We start from the raw sequence: 20,320 nt of genomic DNA on the forward strand, positions 1-20,320 counted from the left end.
GCGTGCAGCCTCGTTCTGTGGACGATAAACCAGGTGCAGACTTCCATCTGTGTCACCGCTGATGAGGAAATACAGCGAGTGCTGGACGGAGCAGTGAGTGACAACAACCCCGCCCACATTTAAGAGGACTGTCTGAACAGACCGAGGGTCTAGGTACCATGTCTGAAGGGTTACTGCTGGTTCCAAAGGTACTGGACTGAAAGGGTTTGGTGGAAACAGGGCTTTTGTGGCCAGTGAACCAAAATGAGTTTGACACCTCTGCCATAAACCAATATTAGATTCAAGTGTTCATAATTACAATACAATTGAGGAACTTTAATATTAACACATCAATACCCTAAAGGTGCAATAAAAACAGGATTGTTGCATCGATGATACCAATGCAAATATTTTTGTTGCTTCAACAACTACAGAAATGTAAATACTGGCCTCTGTGCACATCTCTGGTGCATTTGTTCTTATCTAAAGGCACACATTTAAAAAACATCCTCAGGAGCTCTGTGTAAATACACAAACCAGCTTTATGTCACTCTTATAAACTTGTACTAATCCAGCCTCCGTCGTCCTGCTGCTTCCATCATGAACCCAACACGTCTGGATTTAAAGCACAAGTGTTTTGTCAGATTTAATCCTCGTTTATAAAAAAAATATATTTGTGTAAACAGTCTGTCATTGAAGGAAACTGTTGGTGAGCAGCCGTGACAACATGAATTACTGCAATAATACAACAGTCAACATCTATTTTTGTTTCTATTTCTGAACTGAAGACGTTGCTGTGAAGCAGCACTGCAATCTGCTGCTCTTTACATCCTGCTCTCATTACTGTGTTTGTTTCTCCCATAAAGGAATAAATTATTCAGAATTTCTACAGAAACTGAAGCTGCAGAGTCTGCAATGATACAGAAATGTACTTTTAATAACACTTATAATATATCTTATGTCATATTATATATCTGCACTTTCAAAACATGTTCACGTCCATTTATAGAATGGTTTTTAAAAAATATATATTTCTGGTTATCAGAAAAATGAGTCAAATATATGCAGTCTGGACGGACTTTAACTGTGTTTATCATATTAATTATATCAATTGCCATTACAGATTATTTAATTAGACTTGCATTTAAACAATGCACACAGTAAAATATATATAAACAAAATTGGAAAACTGATCTATGCACTCATAATAATATTATATCAAATAATAAATGTAAACATAAAAATATGTTGAAATAATAATAGAGATCATTGAATTGGCCAGTTAATACATTAGTTCCTTATGCTGTCCTCAAATTCTGAATGATATATTTTACATATTTTAATTGTATTATGAAGTAAGTAGACTTAAAGTAATAATTAGATAAGGTAATGTACATTGTTTTTACTTGTAATCCATTTCTTTTACTTCATATTTAAGTCATCATTTTATTTTGTTAATCAGCTGCTTGTGTCCTGCTGAGCGATGAGGCGTTCAGGGTCAGACCTCTCTGTCCTCCCTCTCCTCTCTCCATCATGGTGTGTTTACTTGCACTCTGACTTATTAATGCTCTGCTGTCTCTCACACAAACAAAGGTCACCTGGCTGCCTCCTCACCTGTCAATCAACCTGCTGAGACAACACGTGTTGAAACTGGGAGCATATGGAGAGGATGATACTACCTCTGTGTGTGTGTGTGTGTGTGTGTGTGTGTGTGTGTGTGTGTGTGTGTATACTCCTGTCCTTCTGTCCTTGTGAGGACCAAGTCATAGTCCCTAAAAGTGAGGACATTTTTGCTTAATTAGGACATTGCTAAAAAGTGGGGATATTTTGGTTGGAGTAAAATTCCACAAAGTTTTTTGCGCAGAAAACATACGAAGAGTTTAGAAAATGCGATGTTTTGTTAGTTGCGGCTGTGGCTCAAGAGGTACAGTAGGTCATCCACCATATGGGAGACTGACCCCCTCCTGCCTGCCCCATAGGGACTTTCAATGTCCTTACATTACATTGTCACTGGCAGCATTTCAAACTGACGCCATCCAGCTGCGGTATGAACCTATGCCACCTGACAGCGTATCATGCCGCTGGTATCTGATGCTGAAATCACTCAGAAAACGGCGATATTTGACAACTTGGGAATGAGAACGGGCTGGCAATACATGTGTCTCGTACACACTACAAGAGAAGTAAGCCATTTTTAGGGCCAATTCCTCCGTCCTGACTACACTCAGGAAGACCCAGTTTTTTTGATCAGTCTTGCCAGATTTTCCTGAAGTGGGAGTTGTGTTTGGAGGTTATTGTTGTTGTTGTTTTTTTAACATCCTCGTCGCACTGATTTCAAATTGCAAATATTAAACATGTTCAATCTTAACAATCTGATATCCTGTTGTGAGGGGGGACACTGAGGGCAACCAAGGACCAACAGCAGTCCCTCAGATATATGTATTTATACCTCCAAAGAAGCAGACCAGGCCTCTGATTGAGACAGGTATTTATTTGTCAAAATGTGTAGCCACACCGGGCTAGTAAAAGAGACCGGATGTTTAATTGGGACGAGGCTTTTAATTTAAGTTATACGGTACTTTTATTTATAACAAATTATTGTGACAGTGTGTTATTAGTACCTCTTCTTATTTAACCTCTCTAACTCCGCTCGGACGCCCACGTCCGCGCTCCCCCCCTCCTCTGTTAAATGGTATCTCCCAGGCGCACTACGTCATCAAACCATGTGATGTTTGGTATTGCCGGATTCAGGAAGCTCTCGACTTTTCAAAAATTACATTGTTTTTCTTTTATTTATTAAGAATTTCGCACCAGAGCAGCCTAAACACACAAAGTCCAAAAATCGCGTGACAAGTCATGTCATGCCGTTTTTCGAGGGGAAAAGTTAAAGGATTACTTGCGATCTTAAGCGGAGCTGCGAGTGGAGACTTAGCTGTTTTATAAAAGGTAAGAGTCTCACTCCTACCACTATTTTTGGCTGAGATATACCGCCTAGAAAGTGGGATCACAACTTTCACGTTTCATATGGCTTTATTTGGTGATATTTTATGGTGTTTCTGTGTCATAAACAACATCAGCTATCATAATCACACCTGATTTCAATAAGGTACAATGTTTGAAGCTGGCTGAGTGTTGTTTGATCACTGATAGTTCTGTTTTGAAGCAGAGTGACCGACTTGTCATTTGGAGCTCCGCCTGGATCTTTTCATGGAAAAAACACTGTAGAATGGTCATACTTTGAGCGATCTTCTTCAAACTTGAAACAAGTGTTCATTGATAGTGTGCCTACAGCCCCACAGTGTCATTTACCTGCTCAGATGAAGCCACAGACAGTTATTCATCCTGAAAATCATTTTTTATTTTATTTTATTTTAGGCAAAATCTTCAACTTTTTACTGACTTCAGAGGCCCATTACTCTGTCTCTGTATCACCTAGAGTGTTTCTGACACTTTCACAAGAAACTTCAGAGAGTTTTCTTTCTGGCAAGACCTCATGCATGCATGTAGTCAGAGCGGTTCAGAAGTACAGTCATTTTAATTTGGGTATATCATTTTAGGCGTTTTTGCTACAAAATGGGAGTGCAAGATCTGAAACCTTCCTCCATCACTGGTGATATATAATATATTATATATTGTGTAATATATTGTAAACCTGTATCTGTATCAACATTAGAGTTTTCTGGAAACATTAATTTATCAAATAATTTTTCATGTGTTGAGCACACAAACATTTTTCTCCTCCACGTTCAGTGTTTGGAGATGAACGATGGGAGATGAAACAGTTGGCTGTTGATGGAGACGTTTGACAGCAGAAGCAACAGAGTGTCTCTCCTCTCTGAATGAATCCATCCAGCCGATTGATCGTTCAGGTTACACTGAGACTCTTATCAAAGCTCTCAGCAGCCGACGTCTGTCAGGTAGACTCCATCACCGCTGCCCTCCTGCTCTGACGGGGATCTGTCTCCGTCAGGTCGTGCTCTCTGGGCCTCTGGCGGCGGTGATTATTACTGATGTTTTCCTGCCATCGATTAGCTTTCCGCGGAGCCGTCAGTCAGCAGTTGGAGGCGACGTATAAGACGAGTCTGTAGAGAGAGAGATCAACACAAACGCTGTCAGGACTGGTGTGGTGTCTGTAACAGGAAATGAAACCTGTCTGTTTGAGAGGGTCTGAAATGAACGACTGACACATAACCGAGACCCAGTGGCGGAAAGTAAGTGCTGTGCTTGTGTACAGTTTTGAAGTACTTGTACTTTCCATAAGTATTTTCTTTTTCTGCTACTTTATACTTGTACTACATGTCAGAGGGAGATATTATTTGTATGACAGATTTAGTTACTCCTATAGACCATGATGCATTGCTGTAGATTAAACTCCCCAACAGGATATAAAGGAGTTAAAATGAGCTCAACCTGAAACATCTACAGCAGTAAAATGACACATACACATTAATGCAGCAGGAATATTAATCCAAAAACATCAGATAGAATAAAACACTGACAGCAGGGAACACTTTACAATGTGTACTTCTATACTTACAGTGCATTTTGCTGCTAATGCTTAGAGCACTGGTTCTCAAATGATTTGCCATGATGTGAATCCAGGTGTGGGATGTTGTGATAATCACACATTATTATTGCAGTATTCAGCTGGGTCTATACAAAAAGTTAGGAATGAATTTTTAATTGACTGCATCAGAATGCTGTGCAAACCCATTTCCCAATAAAGAGGCAAAGTCTCGCTAAAATAATATAATTTAATTTGATTTAATTAAAAAAAAACCTTCACAGGGAAGCTATTTGTCGCCATTTGCAAGTGGGAATTATCAGTTTGTGACACATCAAAAGCCCTGATTGGCAGCCAGTGTGAGGGATGGTAACATTTAAAAGCAGTAAGCTGTGAGTGGGACGATGGATCACTTTATTGTACGGAGCAAATTACAACAAAGCACCAGTGAAGACGACATACCACCGAAAGCTACCTTTGTTATTATTTCTTTTTTTTATTATCTTATGTCATAATAAACGTGATAGCACACGTTACAGAAGCTGTTGTGCACAGATATAAATACAGATGTTCCTGTATTGAGATTTTGGCTTGCCCTTTGTGTCTTGGGCACAAAATGTTTTTTTGTGGTCAAATTTTTATTTTATTTTAAAGAAAGATATAGATAGGTATATGGATGTTACAAAAATAGGGCATAAATATATATATTCACATACATACCTATACATATGCATATATACAGATACATATGAATAAATCACTAAAATAAAATAATAAAAAAAAGTAAATATATATATATATATATATTTGATAAAATAAATAAAAAGTAAATAATAATAACAATTAATAATAATTATTATTATATANCCACCCACCCCCTGGATCCAGAGCTCCATACCTCAGTCACATATTACACCTGAAACCCACGGAGGATAGTTAAAAGTGAATGCCAAACCTATATTGCTGACTCTTTTGCTCCGTGGACTGTAGCTGTCAACAACTCCAAATAAACAATATCCAAATATGTTAAAACCCATGCTCGAAAAGAGAGTGAATGTGGAGGTTTCCAACGTGTGGCAACTAGTTTTTTTGCAGCCAGCCAACAATGCTCTTCTCTTGTCCAGTGTCAAACCCAGCCTTGACAAATCATTCAAAACGAGTGTAGCAGGCGAACAGGGCAATCTGATCTTAAACAACTTAGAGAGATTAAAGGCAACCATCTTCCAAAATACGGCCACTGGGGTACACTCCCAAAACATGTGAAAATAACTGCCAATCACTTTGGAAGAACGGCACAAAATGTTTGAAAACCACTGACTTATAGAAATACTTCACTTACAAAATGACAATTTGCATATCAGTTGCTCGCCATGTGTTACCTTGAATTCATGAGGAAAACTTTGTTTTTCTCACGTGCCTCTATAGTGAACAGAGAATCCCAAAGATGAGCATTCTTGATGTGTTGCCGTAAAAGTGGACCAAGTGTTAGAACAGCAAAACTATATACTATAACTGTTGTCATTTATCCAGTCATTTGCTCAATACTTCCCAAAATAGTTATGATATAAAACACCTTTTGTCTACAAGTAGCGCGCCCTGAGCATGCATGAGACTGTTTGTACTGACGTGTTTTAAATCATAACGTTTTAGCAAAAATGCACATGTTTGAGAGTTACTGAGCAGCTGGATAAATACGACATAACTTATACTGCACGGGTTGTGTGAGAGTTTATAAATGGATGTTTTGATATAGTTTTGCTGTTGTTAAACCTGGTCCCCGTTTGCTTATTTATGAAGAATGTTTGCCTTTTTTTGGATTCTCCGTGCACTAAGGAGGCATATGAAAGTTTTCTTCATGAATTGACCTTAAAGCTATAGTGCGTAACTTCTACAGGTCCGTAAATGTCCGTTTCACCCAAGCCACTATTAGAGGAGATGACACAATGAAGTCTTGATAAGATTAATAAAATCTGACAGCAAAGGCCTCCCTGCATTTCAATTTATTTTACTAAAACTGGTTAAATTTGCAACCCATAAAAAAGTTCACACCACTGAGCGCCTTATGGTTGCTTTTCAGAGCAAACTCTGCTGTTTGCAGAACGAATACTGAGGTCGTTTTTACTTTGCACAAAAGGAGAGAAGTGTGTCGTCATTCTTATGTGAAGAACAAAGTGGTAGCCCCGTTAAAAAGCCTTCGGGGGCATGTTTGTGTTTATTTCATGGAAATCAGCTCCATGTGTGCTTCGCCTTCAAAACTCCTCCAGACTGTGTTATAGTGATTTTCAGCAGGCGTGAAGGAAGCAGAGGAAACACTCCAGTCAGCATGAAACAAATGCAAATTCACACTCACAAAAAAAAAACTGCACCCAATCAAAGAGAGAGATGCAGCTGGCTTTAAAATGAGGAGCGATTCTCCTGATTCCTTTTAGATGGAGACTCTTCTTCTCTAATTCAAAGCTGAGGATCAATTTCTCTGTTTCTCTGTTTCTTTAGTGTTTGACTTTTATTTCGTTCCTCCAGGAGCCAAATTAACTCAGCGGCAGGAACACAATCACTGTTTATTTGGAGATGAGCAGAACGTGTGTGGAGAGATCGTACCTGCAACTAATGAAAGTTTTCAATTCTACAAAACACACAGACACATTTTTATTTCTATACTACTGAGACGCCTCATTCAAAATGTCAAAATGTGTAACAACGTCGCCAGTTTGAATCCGGCCGCAGGCTTCTGTTGCTGTTTTACCCGTTTTCATGTTCAGTATTGGCTCGTTCTGATGTTCTCATGTCATTTTGTCAGAGAAGGATAAAGTATGGATCATTAGCCCTGTATTACACTGTCCTTTATCCTGCCTCTCCGGTCTGTAAAAGAGGTACAGTGCTAAATGGGGGGATAGAGTTGTCTTGTCCTTACGGCGTCAGTGGAGGTAGTAACAGCGCTGAAACAAGGTCTGTATGAAAGGGACAGCCGGCAGGATGGGATCATGGGCGCACAGATGTGACGTTTTGATGACGTTATGTGTGCGACACACATCAGGAGATTTAAAAAGCAGCTGTTAGCAGTTAGCAGCTAACTCAAACAAGAAGAACAGTAGCCGAAAATGTCTGCCAGTTGGGGAAATAATGAGGTCCAGGAGCTTCTTACCCTCTGAACAGAGGACGAGATCAGCCACCATGTAACAGGGACAGTAAGTGAGTGTTATCGCCATGTTATGCCATTGCTATTGTTTATAAAGCAGTGCCTGTTATGTGTCACATTGATGCTGTTGTGTTGCGTCACGGCCGTCAAGCCTCTCTTGGTTCTGCTGGCATACTGTCTAAAATCACACACTGGAGCAGAATGATGCAGCAGTTTGGTTCTGTATAAAAATGCAAAGGCAGCATAAAGCAGGGACTTGATAGCAGCTCTAGGATCTGTGTGTAAAAAGGATTATTGTGTGTTAGTTTGGTTTTATTTGAGTATGTACACCATCAGAAATAGAGGTGCTTACTAGAGTCATGCAGGATTCTTCAGCTTGTCGCCATAAGAGAACCCTTTTTGGTTTCTGGTCGAGCCTTTTTCAGACGTTCCCCTAAACCCTTTTAAAGGGTTCTACCTTGCACCCAGGCTGGGTATTGTGTGAAAAAGTACAATGCCAGTACCAAGAGCAGTACCCTTAAAATGATGATGGCTCTAACATGACTGTCTACGTGACTGGTAGATCTCTCTCCCACTCATCATGTGGGAGCCTGGGGCCAAGGGAACATGCAGCAGTCTTGGGCTTCATGAGGAACCTAAAGGGCTGATTTGTGTCAGTGCAACAAACATGGTTTACAATCACATTTTTAGGAGGTGGAAGTTTTGTTAAATTATTACCACTACAGCCTTCACTGCTTTAAAGGCGCTGTATGTAAGAATGTGGCCAAAACGGTTACTGCACTCAAATTCAAAATACTGCCGTGAGTCGTGTCCGCCCCCCCTCCCCTACAGATTCGAGGTTGCTGCTCTGTGCTGAATTGCTGCGTTGTGCTCTGGCGTCCGGCGTCCGGCAAAAATAGAAGTCCTGCGTATCTGTTGCAGAGGGCTCCGGAGTGCCGCAGCTGAGATGGAGCCAGAACGCAGCACAGCTGCAGCCAGTGGAAACACACACATTGACGAGAATTGAATCCTATCGGCTCCGCTGCCGTGCCGGAGCGCAGACGCAACCAACACGCATCTGGTGGAAATTGGGGGTGATTTGTTTGCCCACGGGCGGCTGCCGTGGCAGGGCCGCGTCGCAGCGTCCTTGATATTCGGTTTTCCAGCGGACCATTCGAGCAAGTCCGGCTTCTCTGCTGCTAACGCTGCTGCCGGGATACAGCGGAGGAGAAGTCGGCTGCTAATGCTATGTACCGGGACACTGCTAATGCTGCTTGCCGTGCTGCTAACGTTTGTTTCTCAAAAAAATTAATCGGGTCAATGACCCACCTGCACATGAGCTACAATGTATGATCGAAAATGATTAACAGTTGAAAGTATTCGAAATGTCCATCACCGTCTAGCTATGATGCTAGTTAGCCAACTTTGGCTAAAGCCTACCTGTCGAGGAGAACAGTAGCCACTTCGACTTCCGATTTCAAATTCTTCTCCACTTTCAACCGTCTCCATCGGCACAACAGGCCAAAACACAAATTCAAAACATAAACATGATTTGCGGACCGTAATTTTTTTTTAAAAATAAACATAAACATGATTTGCGGACCGTAATTTTTTTTTAAAAATGCGAATATTCTGGCTGTACTATTGTTGTGAGTGAGATCAGTATGTTATATGAACATTATTCCTTAGTCTCTGTGACATATTAGGAGGATTTTACGACTATTTGCTTTAGATTTCTCACATATAGCTCCTTTAATGGTGCAGTAGTGTAGGCTTAGCAATTGAAACTCGGTTCCAGATTAGAACTGAATACAAAACACAGAGTACCAGGTACCTGTAAAATATAAAATTAAATTAAATATATGTATATGAATTCACTTAAGATACATCTACATTTAAAATAACATTTGAAACATTTATTAAATGAAATATTTATTATTAATAATAATAACAAAAATGATAATAATAAACTTTATTTATACAGCACCTTTTATACAAGAAGTGCAGCAGAAAGCACTTTACAATACGAGCAGTATAAGCACTGAGCGCTTTACATGAAAACAGACAGAATGAACATCAGCAGGCAATTCAATATAAAATGACATTTAAAACAATTTAAAACAAAGGTTAACTGATTCATAAAAATCATAAAAATCAAGTAAGATTTTAAAAGAGCACTGTGAAGTGCAAAAACAAAAAGTTTCAGACCTGTATGAGGAAAGTCAGAGCGAGTTAAAGTCTAAAGTGAACAGATACGATTTTAACTTTCTTTTAACATTATTTATCGAGCAGCTTCTCTGATATCTATAGGTCGTGTGTTCCATAACTTTGAGGTGTCACTGATGACGGCTGCATCCCCGATCATCTTCCAATAAACCAGCAGCAGATGATCGCAGTGTTCTTGGAGGCAAATAGTTAACAAGGGAGTTAGTGATGTAGCTCGGTCCCAGCCCATGTAGGGCTTCCCTCAGGAAGAACCCTTATGTCTAAGTGTGTAGCACTACAGACGGACATGTTTAAACCCCATCTACAGTGAGCCCAGAGCTGGAAGAAGTACTCAGATCTTTTACCCAAGTAAAAGTAGTAATACTATAAGAACAAATCCTGCCCTTAAAATATTACTCAAATAAAAGTACAAGACAATTAGCATCAAAATATACCTAAAGTACCAAAAGTAAAAGTATTTATTATGCACAATTACTTTAATGTTGCAGCTGATAAATGTGAAGTTCATCTTAATTATTTCATATCCTGCTGTGTAGTTTGATTATAATATTACATTACCATTGATTAGTTGGTTATATTTTGTATTAATAACCTGAATCTGCAAAGTCATCTAATAAATGTAGGGGAGGAGGAGTAGAAAGTAGTATAAAATAGAAATACTCAAGTGCAGTACAAGTACCTCAATACTTAGTTACATTCCACCACTGACTGAACCACTGCAAGTGTAGATGAAATAATTCGGCCAAACAGTTTATGTCAAAGTTTTGTTTTTAGCTAAATGTAATATTATTTGTTGAGTCGACTCCTGTAATTAAGGACTGTTATATGTAACTGTGTGTGTGTGTGTGTGTGTGTGTGTGTGTGTGTGTGTGTGTGTGTGTAAAATACGACTCTCTGACAGCAGCAGCTTGATTACACAGCGGCAATAAAAAAAACCCCACATAAGTATCAGTGCTTAAACACGACACATTTTATCGGCCTGTGGGTCAGTGAATCACGGCAGACTGAAACCTGCAGAACACTGAGAGGAAATATAATCTGCAGATCAAATATTTAATAAACTTCTGCAGAGGAGCAAGAAAATCACGTCTACAAACTGCAGCTCGGCCACATGTGGAGACAGACTGCTCGTTGGTTTTGGTCTTTTTTTCTTTTACCGAGAGACAAATTATCCAACACATTCTCACTGCGACCTCGTCACATGTCCACGTTTGGTCATGGACTTTCCACGTCCACATATGACGTCCAAGGTACCCTGGGTGTGTTGGTTGTTGACGTTCTGGGACGCCGTGTCAACTTCACCCTGTTACATGCATTGTCTGTTTTCAAAATACACTTCTGTTTTCACAGGAAATGTACAGTTTGCATACAGTCTCTTTCAAAATAAAAGCTCTACGTCAGTACAACACTGTGATTTGACTTTGGTTTTTTTCCCTTCAGGAACAAAAGCACTTGGTTGGGTTTAGCAAAAAAGAACAAGGTTTGGCTTTATAATCTTTCACCACTCTCCCAGATGAAAGTCGATGTTTGTTGGACCTCTCCACAACCCCTCCAGGCTCCAGCCCGCCCTGCTCGGGCTTTCCCTGCCTTAACTTTAGTTCTTGTCTCATGGCGTTCCCCCTGATGTCGCTGAACACTGTAAAACAAAAACAGTGATCACCCACGTATCATGCCGACGTTAAAGGACGGCTTTTTTCATCAGTGTCTGACACCACAAGTCACTGCCCAAGTGTTGGTAGTATGGGTGTAGAGCACAAGACAAATTCCCCACTCTGTGGGACAACAAATTAATCTTGATCTTGAACAATTGTGACTGTGAAAACAACTTTGTCTTATCTTGGTACAATAAGCGCTCTCCACCACTTGTACATTTTCTGAGAAAAGAGTAAAACAAGAAATCATTGGTGAATCTCAGAAATCATCGGGTACTAACAAAATGAAAACAAATAGAGGATATGAACGAAAATAAGAGAAACTTTGTTTGTATGTCATGTCTTGTTTATTAAAAGTATTTTGTCAAATTTGTGATACTTGAATGCTGAATTCATGAAGTTCAGGTTTTGATTAGTCGACTTGTCAGTGAAATACGGCGACACTGATCAGGTACAGGTGTGTTGGTGATGTGTCATGTGTGTGATGGAGCAGAGCAGGAGAAGACCAAACATTAACGTCTCAGATCAGTCAAGATGTTCTTCTCTCTGAAGCTTCTGGTTCTGACATTTTGTTATTCTGTGTATGTATCGAAGCTGTAAAAACCAACACAGTTAGAAACAGCCTTTAAATGAAACTTTTAATTCTCCTGACCTTTCTGATTCCAGAGAAACGTAACCATGCGTTAAACAGTTCATTTCCAGTTCTGCCTGCAGTAAAGATGAGCGATGGATTTTTTACCAAACTGTCTTAAAAACAAGCAGAGACAATTCAAAGAGCCATCTCTCCTGCAGATATTGCAGCTGTAAAACAACTTAAACATCGTCTGAGAGCGAAGACTCTGCTTCGTCTGCCGCTGGAGAGAGCGGGCTGAAATAAGTTTAATGTTCCCATAAAAAGAGGAGGAATGAAGTGAATGAAACTGGCCTCAGGTCAGCAGTGAGCACATTACATCCAAATTCAATCTGAAATTTACATTCTGCTTCCTGTCATTGCCATGCAGAGCACAGAGTTTCTCAAGGCGACGCATAAATAAGAGAATATCTAAGAGAACTGGAATAAAACTTCTTTCTTCATCTCTCACGCTGAGTTTCTCCCCATCAGGAAAATGTGCAGAAATTAGAGATGTAGTCTGTTTTGTTTTATTAATTTGTCATCCAAAGAAATTACGACATGGCGCACTGAGTCACCTGCATTCATCTCTTTAATCATTCTCAGCAAACATTTACTCTGGAAAATAAAACACAGCATTGATGTAGGATTTCACAGTGGAGCTGCAGAGTGGATCATCTTCATGATATCAGGAGCCCATTTTGAAAAACAAAAAATAAAACATAATAGTTATCATCTATTCAACTGTGTATCATGCCGACATGAAAGGACCATAGGACCCCCAATACCATATTATCACCATACTCAGGTCACCAAACTATATTATTGTGATATTTCAATGTGCTGAGTATTGCCATAAAATATATTGCGGTTTATTAACTTTTTTCCAACTGCAAATTATTTCCCCAAAGGAAAACTTTGCCAACATCATTTTTACCTCCTAAGATAAAGTTTTCAGTCTGTTCATTTAATCATTTTTATTGCAGCAACGTGTGACACAGAGCAGACAGACTGACCAACACCATCATAACACCTGTCAGAAGTGCTGCATACACCTGACAGACTGAACTGTGGGCAGATTTAACCCCCTCTGAGAGGACAGATTAAGTGCGTGATTGAAACACTTCATATACAGGTACCCCTGTATATGAAGTGAGCAGAGCGGAGCTGGAGCAGAGCAGAGCGGGGAGCGTGAGGATTTTGTGTTGAGCAAGGAGCGGCTATTTTTTTAAAAAGGTGGAGCGGAGCCTTATCTCTCGCTTCAATTTCGCTCCGGTCGCTCATGCCCCACCCAGAATGCATCTTTGCACCTGCGCACACCCACACTATTTTCTTTCAGAACTATGGAATTTACTGTGTACTTCAGAAAAGAAACTGAGAGAGAAGCAGCGGTACCTTGGAGAACGGTCCCTAACTGCGGGGAGAGGCGAGAGGGCTTCCCCGGAGGTCGGCCGCTTAACTCATTCCGTCTCCTCCACACTTTGACGTATTTCCACCCTGCCGACAGCGGTACCATGGAGAACGGTCCCTAACTGCGGGGAGAGGGGAGAGGGCTTCCCCGGAGAATCTACCAAGCCCATGTTTTATTTGTGAATAGACGATTACAGGTTAGGGTAGTACGACGCAGTTTTTTTGAGCGGAGTGTTGAGCGAGTGGAGCGGGATAAAATTTATGATGGAGTGGTCCGGACCGGAGCGAAAAATGTGCAGAACCAAGCGGAGCGGACGAGCGGCGCAAAGTGACAGGTCTGCGAGCGAGGAGTGGAAATTTTCACCCGGTCCACTCCGCTCACATGCTCTGGTCACAGGTTAACGCCACCCTTCCTGCTGCACTCAAAGATTCCTCCGCTTTATGCTTCACTTTTCTGTAGAGCTTGGGTACGGCTGTGTTGGTGGAAAAATGTGGGGGCGCAGTCACATACCTGGGTTCACGTGTTTTTAACATGTAACAAAAGCCTTGGTTTTCAACAGCGCTGTATGGATGCAGATCTTTGCACAAGAAGTATGTGATGGACTGTGTTATTTTCTTCGCTCTCTCACAGCTGGATGGTAGTTGTGTTGAGCTAAGTGTGTCAAGTGTTGGGTGATTTTTCTGCGGAGCGGGTTTAGTGTTAGCTTAGCTAACGCTATTTCTGGATGGTGGTGTGAGGTGAGCCCTCATGTTTGTAGTATTCCAAGAGTATTTTATTCTCATATGACACTGCTGTAAAATCATGCATGTCATATCCAAGTCCTCCTTTCCGTCTGTTAAAAAAAATCCAGATGTTAAGAAAAAGTCCAGATGTTTGATTTTCTGATTTCTTTCTCTGGTGCCTCCATCTTTGTTTTGATGAACTTCCTGCCAATTGCCACTGACTGAGACCTCTGTTGACCTCACCAGGACAAAAACATCAGCACCATCTAGTGGACAGAAAGAGCAACTGATTTTATTATTCTGGTTCCAAAAGTTGTATTAAAGGGAAATTTGGGTTTATTTCAACCTGTCTCCTATCGTCCTAAATTTGTTTCAAGTGACTAGTGACATAAAAATAATAGTTAGCATGTTAGCCGTTAGCCTAGATACAGCCGGGGCGCATAGTAGCGTCAGACCTGTTCTCCAGCTCGCGAGATTTCAGGCACGGTATGAGATCGCTGCTTGTTCTCGCGATATTTCGGTCGCGCTTTGGAAAGCAGAGCTAGATGGTAAACAAACATGGCAGCACACCGGTAAGGTAAGACAACACGTTTACATGTCGTTTTCTATATGTTCTCTGACATTTATCCTAACGATATGATGCTTTGTGGAAAAAAAGCTTGTTTAGTGGACTAACTTTGCACTTGAAGGTTGCCCGTTCACTTATGTTTTAACAGGTCTGATGCTACTATGTGCCCCGGCTGTATCTAGGCTAACGGTTAACATGCTAACTACTATTTTTATGTCACTAGTCACTTGAAACAAATTTAGGACGATAGGAGACAGGTTGAAATAAACCCAAATTTCCCTTTAAAAATGTGTATTTCCAAAAATGAATAATGTATATAATAAAAGATCGATACTTGGCGTCTGTGTATCGATAAAATATCGCAACCACGCTGAATCAATTTTTATCCCCCATCCCTAGTTTTCGACAACTTCAGAGTGAGACTGGGTCGATTTTGTTGGATGCATCCACCTTCACAGACAGTGTTTTACTTGAGGCCATCCAGCTGTGTATCAAACTGCCAAGACAGGTGTCGTCCAGCCGACTGGCGGCATAGCACAAAACCACGAATGGTTAAATTCAGCTGCCTTACAAACTGACGGAGCCCATTAGCGAATCATGCTGCCGCAAAAGGTGGCTTTCAGCATCAGGTGCCTGACGCCGAAATCACTGACAAAGCAGCGGTATTTGATGACTTCAGAATTAGAACGGGCTGGTATATCAACTCTATGTGGCACCTACTGCTGACCTGCTATCTCCTCCTAAAGATCCCCTGTCCCCCAGAAAAGCCAAAAATGCGTCTATGGTGACTCTGTGCAGATGTTTGAGGTACATATGTTCCCTCAGAGGTCGACCTCAGAGCTGAGAGGAAGCCCCTCCCCCCTCTGCTTGACCCCGCCTCCTGCTGCGTCCCTCCTTATCATCTAATGGCCACATTATTCAGCCGGCGTCTCTAAAGGTTCCTCTGGATTTATGGTCCGGCTTTAAGTCAGAGGTAGAGCAGCACATTAGGCAGATCAGAGCGGCCTGTGTGGAATTATTACGTTCACTTTACTGCACAGGAGGAGGATTAATTAAAGGAAACACAGCAGCGATACATCACCAGGCCGTCACTTCATTTCCCAACGCAGACACACACACTGTGGTTAAAACACAGTGTGAAGCTGCTGCGCAGAGAGACTATCAGTAGTACATAAAGAACCACAAAGCGGCGTCTTCACTGCAGTACAACAAGCGTTCACACATCCGGCGTCATATTTCAGTGCAGCCCTGATGCCTTGGTGAAACATATTCAACATAATAAAAAGCAAATTTCATGTTAAAGTTTTATACATTTATACTCACAGAGGTGAAAATGAGCTACTTAATAAAACAAGACACTGAGATTATTTTTTTTATTGTTACATATAAATTTAGTTTATATCTACATAGGGAGCAGGTCCTCGTCCACGGAAGTCACCATGTTGCACGGCCATGAAACAGTATAAACAGTAGTCCAGAACGGGCAAATCAAACACGAGCTTGAGACAGGGCCATTTACATGTTCGTGTTTTGCATACCATCATAAGGGGCCTGCTGCGATGAGCAGCTGGAGTTACACTGATTTGTGACGTGAAGCTGCTCGATTCAGCGTTCCTAGCGGTTTGATTTATCTGGTCTGGTTGGTTTGGAGAGGAAGAGACGTTTGTAGATAATTTTGCTTCCCAATAAGAACTGCGTGAACATCTGAATCATACGTTATCAGAGAGAAAAGGTGTGCACACATTAGCAGGTACAGGGATAACAGCCCGTCTCCAATGTGTCAAACAGGGTAGGAGAAACACTGGTTGAACAGGTGAGTGTTGGAACAGGCTATAATGAGCTCTAATGCACCTTGGTGATTAGCACAGAGACAACACAGTGGTGAATCTACTGGAAGAGTCAATGTCCAGGTTCAGAACTTTCTGAGAAGCAGGTTCAGTCCACAGCTCTCTGCACAGAACGCCGAAGCTGAAAACAGGTGAGTAGCCAGTGTCTGCTGGACGCACACACACAGCCAATAGTTTGAATGTGTGCAATAGTACCGTAAGGGAGCAGGCAGAAAACGATGTCAGATGAGCAGGGAATCCAAAACCAGGAGTACTTACAGGAGAAACTTTCACAGCTGTGCAAAGCCGAGAGTGAAGGACAATGAAGGAATTCTAACCAGGAGAAGTTTCAGCTGGTTGTAATCTGCACTCGTCACTGCTAGATGCCATTAAATCACCCCCAGTATGATCGATTGGAACAGGCGTAAACAGCTTAAATTACAGGCATTTGTACAGTGTTAGTGTTACAGTAGACTCTGCCTCCAGCGTCCTGCCCTCCATCTGGACAGCACTCCGATGTGTGATGCCAAAGAAGCTATTAGTTCACCAGGTTGCTTAGCAACAATACCACAATAACAGAGACAAAAAGTGTTGTCATCAGAGAGCTCATGTAAAATTGGCTACAACGTCACAACTACAGCTGCAACTAACAACTCTTCTAATACGTGTGACAGCTCCGCTCCACTCGGTGTGTCTGTTTCCTGCCTGCTCTTTGTCTCACAGCAGCGTTTCCCAAACCTCTCCTGGAGTCGCCCTTGTCCTGCATGTTTTAGATCCCTCCCTGCTCCAACACAGCTGATTTAAATGATCAGCTTGTTATCAAGCAGCTTCAGGACTTCATAACGAGCTGATTGTTTATATCAGCTGTGTTGGAGCAGGGAGGGATCTAAAGCTCTCAGGACCCCAGCGACTGGGAAACGCTGGCTGCGTCCGAAAGGCCAAGTAGTATGGATTGTAGTAGACCAAATTAGTATGTAGTATGTCCGAAACCGTAGTAGGGAGGAGCAGTATGCTACCACCCCTACTAAACACGCCTACATTGTAGTATGATGGCAGAGCATACTGCAGGGCTACTACTTACCCAAAATGCACCATGGGCTTCTCCTTCGTCTTCTACTTCATTGTAGACGTTGCACGCCATGTTACCGCCATCATCGGTCTCCTATTTAAATGCAACGTGGTCGCTGCCCGGCAAGATTCAAAACATCAAGTTGCGCAAATATACAATTATCAACACACACAGTTTTCATTGGTCAAAAATGTATTTCTGCTAATATGATTATGAACAAAGCGGTCTGTTTTATACCGGTATTAAGTTAGTTTGATATTGGACATTCACATTCATTTGACATTCAAAAGACAACAACATCCAACAATAATAAAATAAGTAATGATGATAATAAATAGTAGTACTGTTAAAACAAATGATGATTAAGTTTGACATAATGAAAGTACATCATGGCAGAGCAGTTTTATTGGATGTCATTGTACTGTGTGAGGTGACAGGTGTTCAAAGTGACTCAGCCTACACACATGACAGAATGTGCTGGTGGAAATGCTGTATCCAGATATTGACATTCAATGAACTAATCACTTGATTGACACATGATGTTAGCGTTGTGATACTTATGAGAAGTGATGATGGTTGTCATCACCATCACCAAATTCACGAGTTGAACGATGCAGACGCAACAGAGTTTGGATTCACTCACACTCACTCCCACACACACACACACACAACACACACACACACACACACACACAACACACACACACACACACACACACACACACACACACACACACACACACACACACAAACACGCACACACATTAAATCACTGGGACTGGTTAAGGGAATCAGACAGAAACGCTCAACTAAATGTGCTTAATATTCATGGGAGTCGCACATCATTGTCTGCTTATTGACAACAAAGAGACACCTGTTTCCATCAGGACTGAGGTCGTCTCTGTGTTTTGACTGAAATTTGAGTAATCTGAGGAACATTTAAATAAAATGTTAAATGGTAACACTAAACATTAAAAGACCACATTAAACAAATGTATTTGTCGGGCTGCCCCTTTAAAGTCGGAGATTTGACTGAGATTGCTTCAAGTCGAGCTGTCTGTGTGTTTTTCTGCTTGGAAGTGGTGAATTTACAGCTCACAGATACTTAATACGACACAGTCTCTGGCTTTTGTTTTGATATGTGGTGTCTGCAGAAAATGTTGCACATTTCTGATCTGTCGTTAGCTTGTTAACTATATTGCATGATTTCCACTGTCACACTGTCAACGTCCTGCTGAGCCCTGTTCAAACGTTAGAGCTGTATATGAAAACAAACACAAAAAGAATGGTTGAATATTCGTATTAAACGGCTGGATCTGATCCAACTGACATAATCGGGTACATGCCTAATTATTTCATTAGACCTTTGAATGTTTTAGAAGCAGTCCTTTACACTTTCCATCATTTTTCACATTATCAGTATATAGATTGAGTACATTTGTTTTTGATGATTCAAAGGTCTTTAAGGCAGTTAATGCAGTCATTGGAATAAACAAGATTACATTACATAATATCAGCAGTGGGATTAAATCTTTGTGTTGTAGTAGTAAGTAGCAACGTGACACATCAAAGAAACCATTTACAGAAAAAGAGGAAAAACCACATTAATCAGAATCTAAAAAGTCAACAATGTATTCACAGTACATCACCAATAATATACATTTATTACATTAAATGAGAGTGAATCTTTCTGTAGAAAATCAGATGGTTGTTCTACTTTGTGTGACTGACGCTATTAGTTTTAGTTAAAATTAAATATCTCTGGTCAAACTGCTCCTACGTGCTTGATTGACAGGAGAGATGATCAGAGGGGCAGAGTTTTTACCACCATCATTAAGACAGGGACTGAAGAGTGGGTAGAGTTTCTCAGTGACGGAGCAGCCAGTAAAGGAGTAGATAAGAGCTGCAGCATCAACATCATAAAAGGAGACCAGACCCTCCTCATAATCCACAAACACCCCCACCTTCTCAGGCCGAGACTTCAGAGAGAGACGGACTGAAGTGTCAGCAAGAGCATAGTACTCATTTTCATTCCTCAAACATATCGTCCATTGACCATTTTTAGGAGTTGCTGTGATCTGTCCCTTCCTGTTGATCGACTCTCTGGCCACTCCTAAATCCCACTCAGGCTTCCCTTTAACCTGAACCTCATAATAAAATCTTCCTGAAGAGAAACTCTGCTTTGCTAAGACATTAACACAATAATCAAATCTCTCTGGATTCTTTGGGAGATTCTTCTTTACATCACCCAGTTTAACTTGTTTTCCATCATCAGACAGGATGAGATAGGGATGTGCTGTATCAGGATCGAGTGTCAGTGTCACATCCACTGCAGACTGCTGGACCCTCTTCAGCAGCTCGACCTCAAACAGCTTCTTCATCTGTTTACTGAGCGTCTCCTCCAGCTGACTCACAGCTCTTTTCATAGTCTCTTCATATGAAGGTGGACGGACGCTGACCTCTGTCCAGTCCTTGGTGGGTGGAGCAGTGTTCAGGGAAGTGAAGCTTTGGAGGAGGTGGAGGTGGTCTTCAGAGCGTGAGACCTGCTCCACCTCAGTGCTCCTCTTCTTCAGCTCAGAGATTTCCTGTTCCAGCTCTTTGATGAAGCCTTCAGCCTGTTTCTCTGTCTTTCTCTGCT

The 20,320-nt window shown here is 41.2% G+C and overlaps 2 protein-coding genes and 1 pseudogene across 3 annotated transcripts in view; 2 read left to right on the top strand and 1 right to left on the bottom strand.

The window, feature by feature from the left end:
- The window catches only part of LOC126407724 (E3 ubiquitin-protein ligase TRIM21-like), a 409,915-nt gene that overhangs the window by 163,353 nt on the left and 226,242 nt on the right, over window positions 1-20,320 (top strand). The window lies entirely within an intron of this gene.
- The window catches only part of LOC126407718 (E3 ubiquitin-protein ligase TRIM21-like), a 363,104-nt pseudogene that overhangs the window by 105,945 nt on the left and 236,839 nt on the right, over window positions 1-20,320 (top strand).
- On the bottom strand, window positions 19,198-20,108 carry LOC126408038 (E3 ubiquitin-protein ligase TRIM21-like). The gene has a single exon (XM_050073393.1). It carries the CDS (start codon window positions 20,106-20,108, stop codon window positions 19,434-19,436), a length of 675 nt encoding a protein of 224 aa, XP_049929350.1. The 3' UTR covers window positions 19,198-19,433.

Source organism: Epinephelus moara, chromosome 20, assembly GCF_006386435.1.
Source record: "Epinephelus moara isolate mb chromosome 20, YSFRI_EMoa_1.0, whole genome shotgun sequence".
In the NCBI taxonomy this organism is placed as follows: domain Eukaryota; kingdom Metazoa; phylum Chordata; class Actinopteri; order Perciformes; family Serranidae; genus Epinephelus; species Epinephelus moara.

Excerpts from the sequence above, each read along its gene's own strand:
- LOC126408038 (XM_050073393.1), bottom strand. The coding sequence starts at position 20,108 with ATGAAAAGAGCTGTGAGTCAGCTGGAGGAGACGCTCAGTAAACAGATG.